The sequence below is a fragment of the Thalia democratica genome, chromosome 6 (assembly GCF_965202585.1).
Source record: "Thalia democratica chromosome 6, ktThaDemo2.hap1.1, whole genome shotgun sequence".
NCBI lineage: Eukaryota > Metazoa > Chordata > Thaliacea > Salpida > Salpidae > Thalia > Thalia democratica.
Window position 1 is genome coordinate 15,045,730 of NC_139170.1, and position 12,516 is coordinate 15,058,245.

The 12,516-nt window shown below is 24.8% G+C and overlaps 1 protein-coding gene across 4 annotated transcripts in view; it reads right to left on the bottom strand.

Moving 5' to 3' along the window:
* The window catches only part of LOC145837876 (serine/threonine-protein kinase Nek1-like), a 29,730-nt gene extending 17,588 nt beyond the window's left edge, over window positions 1–12,142 (bottom strand). For all 4 annotated transcript variants that reach the window (XM_082945356.1, XM_082945358.1, XM_082945357.1 and 1 more), the window contains exons 1-7: window positions 12,028–12,142; window positions 10,459–10,573; window positions 4,828–5,009; window positions 4,025–4,121; window positions 3,597–3,753; window positions 3,083–3,252; window positions 2,083–2,196 (exon numbers count right to left, since the gene is read on the bottom strand). In XM_082945356.1, the coding sequence (XP_082801482.1) occupies window positions 2,083–2,196; window positions 3,083–3,252; window positions 3,597–3,753; window positions 4,025–4,121; window positions 4,828–5,009; window positions 10,459–10,573; window positions 12,028–12,126 (934 nt within the window). In that variant the 5' untranslated portion in view covers window positions 12,127–12,142. The remainder of the gene's footprint in view (window positions 1–2,082; window positions 2,197–3,082; window positions 3,253–3,596; window positions 3,754–4,024; window positions 4,122–4,827; window positions 5,010–10,458; window positions 10,574–12,027) is intronic.
* Window positions 12,143–12,516: the final 374 nt, after the last annotated feature.

Here is a 12,516-nt window from a genome sequence, read left to right on the forward strand (position 1 = left end):
AGGATATAAAATTTCAAAACAATTTAGATTAAAAAACAAATTTGCTTTTGTACAAAAAACTTTTTTTATACAAACTAGTATCTATTTATTTTTATTGATCAGAAAAAAGTTTTTATTTTGATTTAAAACAAAGAGCAAGTAACAAATTGAATGAATGTTTCTTTATTGCGTTGTAAATTAAAATTAGCTAAAATACCTTTTATAATAGTAAACTAGTGTTTAAATTTCAAGAAACACAACTTTATTTATGTTACACTCACAAATTTAAACTATTTACAACTACATCATAATGTTCTCATAACTTTCACCAAAACAAAGTTTACTCTTCTTCTTTTTTGTGAACTAAATTCAGGTAATAAAAATCAATTAATAATTATACCTAGACTTAAATAAATAAAACTTCCTCAGTAACTTGAAAAAGTCCCTTCTTTTGCCCCATAAACATTTATTGCCCACTGGTTTGTTAAAATCGCCAAACAAAGGAAGTTAATTGCCTACGTTTAGAACCCCGCTCTAAACTAGTGATTGTAATAAAAATGTTTTCATTGAAAGAAAATTTAACAGGTAAACGAAAAAAACACTACTCGAACAAATAAACTATCTTAGTCTAAATTTTAAAAAGCTATTTAACGGGGATTATTTCTATTTTGCATGAAGTCACTTTTGCACGGCGTCACTTTTGCATAAAGTCACGACTTTTGAACGAGGTAGGATCAGGGTTAGGATCAGAGTTATACTTAGGGTCAGTGTTGGAGTTAGGGGAAAAGTATACTTAAAGGTTAGCCTGATTTGCATATTTGTCGAGTCAGCAATTTTTTAAGCTTTATTTTATATTTATGCCCTTATCCCACCTTACACAAACATATTTAAAATTAATTAAAATATAAAGTATTAACAATTAAAATTGAACGTAAAATGAGGAAAATATTTTTTTTGCTGACTCAGCAAATATACAAATAATACTTAAGTTTAAGTATACTAGTTCAGTCAAGGTTAGTGTCTGAGTTTGGGTCAGGGTTATGTTATGGTTGGGTTCAGGGTTAGGGTGTATATGTGCAAAAGAGACACTCACTCCTACTTAAGACCTAGGTCAATAGAAAAAGTTTTAATAAAACAGAAAAAAGTTACAATTTTTTGTTTGTTTTAAAATTTTTACCAATAAAACTAGTTCGTAACATAGCCATTGAAACTCATTTAAAAATAATTTAGACTTTTCAATCAAAATTAGATGTAACTAACTTAGCGAACACTAAAAATCTATAAAGTAAAAAAAAAAAACAAATATGATTAGAAATTTAACAGTACTAGCAAAATAATAAGGGTCTTTTATTAAACTTGTTTTTTCAAAGGATAAACAAAACTACTTAAAGTTTAAAAATACACTTTAAACAAACATATTACTATAAAAACTTAAAAAAAAACTCAAACAATAGTTTCCTAAATTGTTAAAACATCTATATAGAATCTTTATATTAGTTACAATAACTTTTCTTAGCTATGACAGTTTTTTTTACAAACTCTACGATTTATTCAACAAAAAGTAAAGCATCTTAATGTATCATAATTATTTTAGTTGCTTGTATAACTAATTTAATTGCTACTAACTAGCATTTTTTAATCTACTAATGATCTATGTACATTTCAAAATATAAAGTACCTAGATTTTATTAAAGCTTTTGTGTAAGCATTCGTTTCCATTATGCAAATTTTTATATTATAGTGGTTGAATTTTTTTATTTCTAACTTCTTATTCAAACAGTTGTTTTAAAAATCTTAAGTGTTTGTAATTTGAAATGTTTTTTGAGAGTTTTGTGTGAATTTAGATTGTTTCAGGCGGTAACAAACTCTTTAAAATAAAGATATGTTTTTAGAATTTTTTTTATAATATCTTAGAAAGAAAGCGTTGAAACTACAATCAAAGTTTTGAATTTCAAAAATGCTTTCACTTAGAATAAATTCATAACTGTCTTATAAATGTAAGCCCCAATAGCTTGATCTAACACTTAATTTGCTTTAAAAATTATACTAACTTGAGTTAACAGAAACAAATTTGTTTTGATTAATTTTTATCTAACAACTTACCGGCTGCAGGTTGATAAGGCATCGCACTGTGAGGTCTCTGAACATTTCTATAAACTGGTTTTCTTCTCACTGCTGCCGATTGTGGTTTGCTGTGGAGAACTGTGTGACTGAATTCTGAAAGCGTAACATTTTTAATTAACAGACTTAATTAAGAATATATACTCTCAACTAAAAGTTCTATAAGCTTTTTTTTGAGTATGATTTTGAAAAAATAGGTAGGTAGTTTGAAACAGTCTAGAGTTCAAAGTCGGAGTCTCCGACTTCGATCGGCTATATCTCAAAATTTATTTTGAGTTTTTAAAATATGTAAAAAGCAACTTGTAGCTTAGTTAAAACTCAATAAAATAAGACTAAATTGTGAAAATAGTGATTTACACCCCCCTATGCCCTTAAGCTTTAAACTTTTAACCACAAAAAAGAAAGTTCTACTTTAACGTACATTGTAAAACAAATAAGTTTGCTACCTTCGGATATTATAAATCTCAAAATTTAAAAAGTATACCAAACAAATCATTCTTATTAATATATTAATTCAATCAAACTTAGATTTTGTCAAGTTTCTAGCTCTATAATATAAACTGTTTTCTAATACACATCGCTACTTATATGTTACTTTAGTGGTTATTTCATGACAAACCTTTGTAACTAAATTTTTTTTTTGTGTAAATTTGTATTTAAGTTTCTATACACTATTTATTTAAACTAAACATCATACTATACTTAGTGTTCTGTGTATTTTCAACTTCTTTCATTAGTTATATTATTATGTGCTTTAATATAGTTTAAAAACTCGAGTTAAGCCTTAATTTCTCCATAGCTGTTCATTTTGATTTTCAGATATTTATTTCAAGTGAGGATCGCACTAATTTTATCAATTGAGTGAATCATTGTTTAATAAATTAATACGTGAATAAACAAATTAATACTTCGAGTTCATAAAGTACATATTAACATAAACATACTTTTTGTAAACGCCAAAAATTCACACACTATGTTAAACCTTGTTGATGTAACTCAGGAGTGAGGTGTTGATTGGTCAGTGGGGATATCAGCGGTTTCCTTAGCAACGAGTTAACAGAGGGTCTATCACGCGGGTTCCGCTTGAACAGTTGTGATAAGAGGTTTCTCAACTCGTAACTGTACCTCGGCGACACTGGGGGGTAAGAACCTCTGAAATATTATTTGCTGGACACCATTTCCATTATTATTATGAATTTTTAAACTAAATATTAATAATCTCAAGTTTAGTATGATTAAAATTTTTAAAGACTTTTAACTAAAGGAGATTTAAGTTTTACAACTTTACACCACAACCTTAAGCTAAATTAGAGTAAAGTTAAAATTTATTTTTTAGAGAAAAATTAACTTTTTTATTTTATCAAAATTAGTACTTAATCAAGTTTCATACTTAGTAGTTCTTTGTGAATTTCTGTATATCGAATTTAAATACCTAAATAAATTAAATGCTTCACTAAAAAATGTATGATGACATTTAAAATCAAGCTTATACAGACCTTATGATTTTAAGAACGAGATTTTTCATATTACCAGCTTCAAATGCGTGTTTTAGCGTCAGGCATTCATACAAAACACAACCAAGAGACCACACATCTGATTTGTTGTTGTATGCTTTGTTTTCACATATCTCGGGTGACAAATAGTATGGTGTTCCTGACAACATAAAACTTAATTTAAATATGATTTTAAGGATAAAAAACCGTATTAATTTGTATGTGGTATTGTTGTTTCAGACTTCTATATTCTTATATATTATACGAATTTTAAAGTTGAGTACTGAAGACATCTTATAAGATAAAGTTTTAATTAGTTTTTCAAATCGTATCTACAACATGATGAATTGCAAAATTGAAGAAAATGTAAAAAAATCATAAACTTAAATACTTATAAAAACAAAAAACTTATTGATGACCAAACATCTCACCGATGCAAGTTTTAGCAAATTCAGTTGTGCTATTTAAAACTCGAGCAATTCCAAAGTCACCCAGTTTTATTGATCCGATTTTTGTAAGGAAGATATTCTATAACATCAGTTGTTTAAATAGCATCAAATACATATTTCTTTACTAAATAAGCATTAGTGTAAACATTAATTTAAATAAAAAGTACATTTTAACAGTTTAAAGTATTTTACAAGTGGTATGAAATTAAAAACAAAGTTTTAAAATACTTAGACAAGTACTGTTAAACAAAAAAAAGTAAGCTGTATCAATAGGTTGTCTCTTGTAAAACATAATGCTAAAAACAACAAAACTTAATGAAATAAATTAGCCATTTGGTTATTTAATAGTAACCATTTTTACAAAATTAAGCTAAGGAAACAATTTTGTTGAAAAAATAATAAACTTTAGATATAATGCTTTGAATAATATTTTATATATTAAACAAACTCAAAAGAAACAAAATGAAAAATTTAGGCTATCAATTATAAGCAAAACTTTGATCATCAAAATTATTCACAGTAAAAAAAAAATAAACAAAGACATTGTAACACGGGAAAAGTTTATGAAATTTCCATAGTTATATATTCAAAAAAAGCATGCATCTAAAAATTTAAACAATGTGTTTTAAAACACATTGGTAGTTCTTCTGCATGCATAGCTTCAAACTAGTGTAAAATTTTAATTTTATTTCATAAGTACTTAAAAAAAACTTTTAGTAAACTCTTAGACTAAACTGTCATAAAAATAAACCATACAATATAGAGAAATTTTAACTAAAACTAACAGAAGATTTAATATCTCTATGAAGTATTTTTCTATCATGAACATGTTTAAGTGCAAGGCAAAGTTGTACAAACCAGCCGAGTATAATCTTTTCGTTGATCAAAACTCCTCTCTGTCTGTTAATTTGTTGGTATAAATCACCCCCGTCACAATATTCCATCACTATGTACAAGTTTCCACTTTCTGTAAAAAAAAATATAATGAAAACAGTATCTTCATAATATACATTATAATCTATAAAGTGATTTACGTTTTTTACAAACCTTAAATCACATTTACTTACTTTAATTTATAATATGCACCCATTATTTGTTGCTTCAAGCTTAAAAAAGCTATACAGTTATTTTCAAATAACAGTATTAAAGTAAAATTTACAAGTTTATTTTATTATAGTTAAAATAACTTTTTATAACATACACAATTTTTTAATAGTTCAAATAACCATAAAAATATTTAGTATTTATTATTTACCAAAACTAGTTTTCAGAGTTTTTATTTTCTATCGAGTTTAAAATATAATGACAACGTACTTCTACAAATGTGTGTATAGTAAATACATCTCAAAAAATAAATTTTTTTAATTTTTTAAACTTCATATACATTTTATAATTATCGGTTATTAATAATATTATTATCAAAATATAAAATACAGTTTGCACTTTAAAATGTAGTGCTTTACATGGAATTTTACATTTAACTGATGTCAGTAAAACCATCCTCTGAAATCAACTTCTGTATTTTAATCTCTAAAGACATAGTAAACTAAATTGATGTAAGATGTTATTAAAAAAAGCAGGGTGATCAGTATACTTTTAGTTAAGTCCTTTAAAGAAATTTACATAACATAGTTATAAAGCTAAAGCACCAGGAAAGATACATGTATAAATAAATTGGTGCATGAGCAATTAAAAACAGCTAAAAAATATATTTTTTATTTTTCTTATAAAATTTTTGTTTTATTTTTTACTTTTTTGAATTTTGTTGCAGCAGAACTTTCTAAAAATTTCAAGGAACATTTCTTGAACGTTTATAACTTTTATTTAACAAGATATACTGGTTTATAGCCTTATCAAGTTTAATCTTGTTTTGTTTATCTTCTGTAAAAGCTTTCGAGTTAAAACAAATAAAACTGAATAATTTTTTAAACTGTAGAATACTATTATTCACAAAAAATATTTAGTTCTGTTACAGATAAGTATTTGTTATTTTTTTGTTAGATTATCAAAGTATTTAAATTAATTTTTAACAATTACCAATAACAACTTATTTAACATTGTTAGATATAGAAACAAACATTTCAAGATTTTCTTCCCAAAGTTTTCAAATTCTATAATTTTTTAAGGTAACTTAAAAAAAAAGATGTTAAACAAAAAAATTGTGTAAAAATAAGTTTATAACTAACACATATATGCAAATAAGAGTTTTATTTTACATAAATTATTAGTTACATACTATAGAAAAACATATATACATCAGTTATTTAAGATAAAATTAAATACCTCTAGCTTTTAATTTAATTATTTATTGTCATATAGAACAATAGATAATTGTTTATTACTTTGTTTTTTTACTTATTAGTTAGAAAACAAGACAATTGTTTTTAATACAATCATTTTCCTACCTACAATTACTTTTAGAAGAAAGCCGCTCTATTTCTGAATTTACTTTGCGCAAACAAAACATATATATTCTTGTTTTGTGAAGTAAATAAATGAGAAAATAGGTCAAAAATACACGAAGGGACGCTTTTGCACAAAGACACTTTTGCCCAGTGTCACTTTTGCACAGGCTTAAACTTTATTTTATTTAAACATAAATTTGAGACATGATTCATTCAAAAACATTTTTATTAAGCAAACAAGTAAAATCGATTTCATTTAACACTTATCAACTACTTTTGTTAGCAATTATTTAAAAATTAAATTTGGAGTTATAGGTTTCATCAAAAAATATTCAATTAGTACCAATTAACTTAATTAAGCAAAATTAATTAGAAATAGATTAACAGTTTATAGTTACATAAGTATAAATAAATTATTTAGTAATTTAAGAGCATAGGAGGGGTCAAATTTTTTTTTTACTAAAAATAACAAATGCTCTTATATGAAAGCTTCAAGTACAAACTAGAAGCTAGTTTTTGTAGAATTATATAATCTTGTTTAACTTTGGGGATATTGTTATTTTTGTAAACATTTACCGTTACAAACGTAAAAACCACAAATTTTTCGAGGTCAATTTTCTCCAAAATCAAAAAAAATACTAAAAACTATCTTCTCCTTCATTTTTTGAGCTAGAGACCTCAAACTTTCAGGAAACGTTCCTTTTTTAGTTTAAAAGATTTGAATGTTGCAAAATAAAAAGTATATAAGTTTTAGATAATAAAAAAAAAAGTAAGTAGATTTTTTTAAATAAAAGCTTTATTTTTCAAAATAAAAAAATTCCTGCATTCAACCTTTTTTAAATTTACTAATGAACTTTCTATGAAAATTTAAAGAAGATTGGTTAAAAAATGAAGGAGAAGATAGATTTTTAAATAAATAGTCTTTTTTTTACCTATTTGATTTGCGCCTTTCCTTAGTAACCTATTGAGGTCACCGACTTAGATCACTTATATCTCAAAAGTTAGTATAAATTTTTTAAGCGGTTAAAAATCTCTGATAGCTCTGATAAATCCGTATAAAATAAGACCAACTTGTAAAAAATAAAGGTGGACCCTCTATTCCCTTAACTAAGATAAGCAAATGTACAAAAAGTAAATTAAAACAAACAGTAAAATATAAAAAGCAACAAACCACATTTAAAGCAACTTAAAAATATTATATTTATAAATGTACTGTTGCTTGTATAAATTAGGTTTAAACGTTTTTATAAATAAAGATTCTAGATCATTAGATGATAATCATTACGTTCCTTACTTACAATTGAAAAATAGTTTTCATTTAATTCTTTGCACAATCATAATTGTTTAATAAGTGTTCAGCAATTAGATGGTTTACTCAAACCCGTGTCCATCCAACTTTTAAGGGATTTTGAAATATGTTGGTCTCTTGTAATATGTAATCTCTGGGACGTTCTACCGATAAACACACTAGCACAGTGGTATTTAAGGGCATAGGGGGGTAAACACCTTTTTTTGGTTTTTGATCTTATTTTATATAGTTTTTACTAAGCTACAAGATGCTTTTTACAGATTTAAAAAAATCAAAATAGTTTTTGAGATATAGCCGGTTGAAGTCAAAGCCGACAATAGGATCCTTATGGGAGGCGCAAACTAAAACGGCAAAAATAGACTGTTTCACTAAAAATCTATCTTCTCCTACGTTTTTTGAGATAACTACCTCAAACTTTCAGGAAATGTTCCTTGATATATTTAGAAAATTTTGTCTGAAGGAATTTTTTTAAAAATAAAAAAAAAAAATTTTATATAAAAAATAAACAAAAAAAACAGTTTTTTTTTTCTTTTTTTGTTATAAAATTTTTATTTTTTAATTTTTTTAAACTCTGTTCCGACAGAATTTTCTAAATACTGCAAGGAACATATCCTGAAAATTTGAGGTAGTTATCTTAAAAAACGTAGGAGGAGATAGATTTTTAGTGATTTCTAGTTATTTGACGTTTTAGTTTGCGCCTTCCATAAGGATCCTATTGTTGCCTCTGACTTTGACCGGCAATATCTCAAAAATTAATTTGAATTTTTTAAATCTGTAAAAAGCATCTTGTAGCTTAGTAAAAACTTTATAAAATAAGATCAAAAACCAAAAAAGGGTGTTTACCCCCCCCCCCCCCCCTATGCCCTTAAACTCATAAATGACTTTATGTTTTTTTAGATTGGCAGTGACATCCTTATAAATTCCATTTAAAGGTTTTCTTGTAAAATGGCTAATTTTAGTTGTACAGATCTAAAAGAAGGGTTAACAATGTTTTCGACATTCTTTTTAAAAGCTATTGCTTCTTTACCTAAATATGACAGTCTTAAATATAGAGCACACTTTCTTAGTCCTGTTTAATAGGTCTTTTCAATTTAGAGATCGTATTGTTAAATGTTTTACTGATAATATTTGACAGAAACCAAAATATCCAAAAATATTTTCAATTTTATCTAATTCTTTCTTAAACAACTTCTTTGAGAAAATCTTAAGCTCTTTGAATACCAAACAGGAAATCAAGCCAATTTTTTAGGATAAAGGCCAAAACGACTGAATTTTATTTTATTAATTTTATATTATACCATATTTTTGATTTATATTTTTAAAATTACTGTTACTCCTAACTCTTACCCTTGGTCAATAATTTATTTTTCTAGTTAGTTAATATTTATTTTTATTTAGTTCTTATCTTATTTTCTTAACTATCACTGTTACCCCTGACCCTTACTCTTGGTCAGTTTTCTATTTTTTGTTATTTTTTATTAATGTTTTTTTTTACTATAACTGTTACCCCTACCTACTCTTTAGTTATTAATTTTATTTATTTTTTTTAACTGTTCAAAATATAGATTTAATAATTTGCTAACAAGTTCACTGGAATATAAATAAAAACAAATTTTACAGTAATCTTCCTTTATTGTACCAACATATGTTTCTGTGTGTTAACAAATTAACACACTTCAACTGGGTTTTTAATATAAAAACTAACTTTCCATTATTATTCTTTCCATTAAAAACCCATTTGAAGTGTGTTGATTTGTTAACACCCAGAAACATATGTTGGTACAATCAAGGAAGATAACAGTTTAATTTGTTTTTAAACTTTTTTTTTAGTTTTTTTTATTTAAAACATATTTTTTATTGTTGTGCAAAATTTTCACTTGTGCAAAATTGACCTTTTATGCAAAAAAGTACGCTTGTGCAAAATGTGTTTGTGCAAAAGTGACCCTTTGTAGCGAAATTGTCTTTGTACATTATTGACTTGTCCCAGCCAAAGAGGCTCTTTATTTTTGGTAGTTGCCAAATATTTAGAACACAAAAAAAAAACTTTCATCTTGAACAAATTTTTTAGCGTTGAATACTCACTAAAAGTTTAATTATAACAGTTTTATTCAAAAAGCTTAAGTACAAAACTGTATAAGATTAGCTATTGTATAACAATATGATAAACACATATTTAACAAAAAAAATTACACAATGTTTTAATAAAAATTCTTAATTTTAACTAATTTATGGACAAGCTACAAAGTGGCTGTTTACTTTACATTACTGTAAACAAGTTCTTTATGCAAAGGGAAAAAACAGTTAAGAAATTAAAGTCTTTCACCTCACTAATCCTCAGCTATTTTGTAGCTATAGTTGGTAGGCATGATCCTATAATAGCTGATGATCACTTATGTGAAACATTTAAACTACATTTTTCGTTTGCTTTTAGCATCATACTTATAAAAAAGATATTAGCAGTAAGCTTTTATAAAAAAGCAATCATTTGTTAAGCTTCTTAAATTTGTTTTATACATATCATCATTTTATGTTAGTCTAAAAACAAGGATGACACGACAAGTTATCCACTTAATAACACATAAATAATAATCAACAAAATTTATTTGAAAAAATTAACTTTTTAACAAAAAAATTGAAAACATGAATGCAATGTTTTGATGAATTCAACTCTTTTTAGCTCTTTTTATTTTCTAAATACAAACCTTCAAAAGATTCTTTATACTCAACAATATTTGGATGCTTCATTTTAGATAGTACTGCAACTTCTTTCCTAGCTTCATTTCTTTCCTTTGGTTTCATTTTATTGATTCCTATTTCCTACAAAAAATTAAACTAAGAAAACTGTACTTTTAAACTTTCAAAAATTTTCATTATTAAACAACTTAAAGTTAACTTAGATCAAAGAGTACAAATAACAAACAGATTTTTATTTTATACTTTTTACTGCTTTTGAAATTTTTTTACAAACAACTTAAATGACTTATTACTTATTGTAAAAATATTTATTAAAAAATTTAAGAAAAACATTTCATGCATGGTTAAGTCATTAAAAAGGTTAATAAAATATTAAATAAAATATAAACAGTTCATAGTGGAACTAAATCTGAATTAACTGAAAATAGGAAAAAAAAATCTGTATTAAATCAATAAATTTAAATCTAATCAAATATTAAATTATACTATTTTCATAACAAACTATATCTATTAAATTTTTTTAACCAAGTAAAAAAATTTTTATTATAGCAAAAGTTATCAGACTTTAGTGATGGCAGTCTAAACTGATTTTTCAGTAGGTGTTTTAATTAGAAACTAGGTTTTTTTCGAACAAATATATTTAAATTGTTTTTGTTTTAACAACTTGTATATGTTTATTAGATGAATTAAATACAACATATTTTTTCTAATTAAAAAGAAGTTCTTCTATTTGATTTCATTGACAAAAAAAATAAAAGGTATAGGGGCCATCACATCAGCTGAAATTGTATTTGGAAAAAAAGTGATAAAAATAAACTAAAGTAAAGGACCTTATTATAATGTACAAATTGAGAATTATTTTGATTTATATATATATATATAAATTATATATATATATATGGCCCTAATTAGCAAGTTTTTTGCAATTTTTAAAAGTTGGCTAGGTTAACAACAAAGATGGGGTTCTGATGTTTTTCTACCGTGAAAAAAAAATTAAATATAATTATGCAAAAAGAAATCATATATTTTAAGTTTTAGATAACTTTAAAAGAACTTTATCTTTTACTAATGTTCTTTTAATTTTAAAGAAGTTTAAATTTGTTTTATTCAAAATATCTTCAAATTGCCTTGCGCTATCTGGTATAAGTTTTTTGTAGACAGAATTTTAAAATTTTGTTAGAATCTTGGCTTTCTAGCAACTAATTATTAAACAATTTTTAATTTTTTTTTTTTAATTTTCCAGTTTGGGGGTTTACTGTACAGTTTAAACTATAATAAGTAAACTACAAGCTTTTTTATGGACTAAATTGATAAAAATAAGTTAACTTGAGTTATAAATCATAAAACTCTTAACTTTACAATACAAACAATTTAGGTTCTTATTTAAATCAAACCAATTTTGCTGCATTTATTGTAGTTGTAAAAGAAAATTATTTCTTTATTAGTATTTGAACTACTTTTTCAGTATTTATTATAGTATATTTTGCAAAATTAAGATAATTAGTATGATTATCATTTTTGTTAATCATACTTAATCATTTGTATTACTTAAACCAAAATAAAAAGTTAGAACTAACTTTTATCACAAATTTTTCAGTAGTTCCAACTTTTTCAACAAGAACTGCTTTTCCAAAGGATCCTTCACCAATTTGTTTCAACTTTTTATACTTTTCCATGGTGTATAACTTAATAAATACTGTTAACATAAGTTTATTGACAAAAAGTTAATTATGTACTATTTAAAAGATCATTAAGCAGATTAAAAAACAAGGTTTGACTGTAAATGTAAACCTTTTTTAGGGATGTGAGATTAAAAGTTATATTTTATAAATTTGTTGACATGTTTTAAAACATTTAACAGAAATTTTGCAGTTAAGATATAAGAAATTCTTACATCTATTCTTGTTTTGGAAATTTCAATATTCATTATAAAAATTTAAAAAACAACTTCACATTTAGACTATGATAATTAAATTATCTAAAATATTTACTTGAATTTTTTAAAATATCAGTTATAAATTCGAAATTGCATGATGTTTTTTAATCACATATAATTTAGATAAACT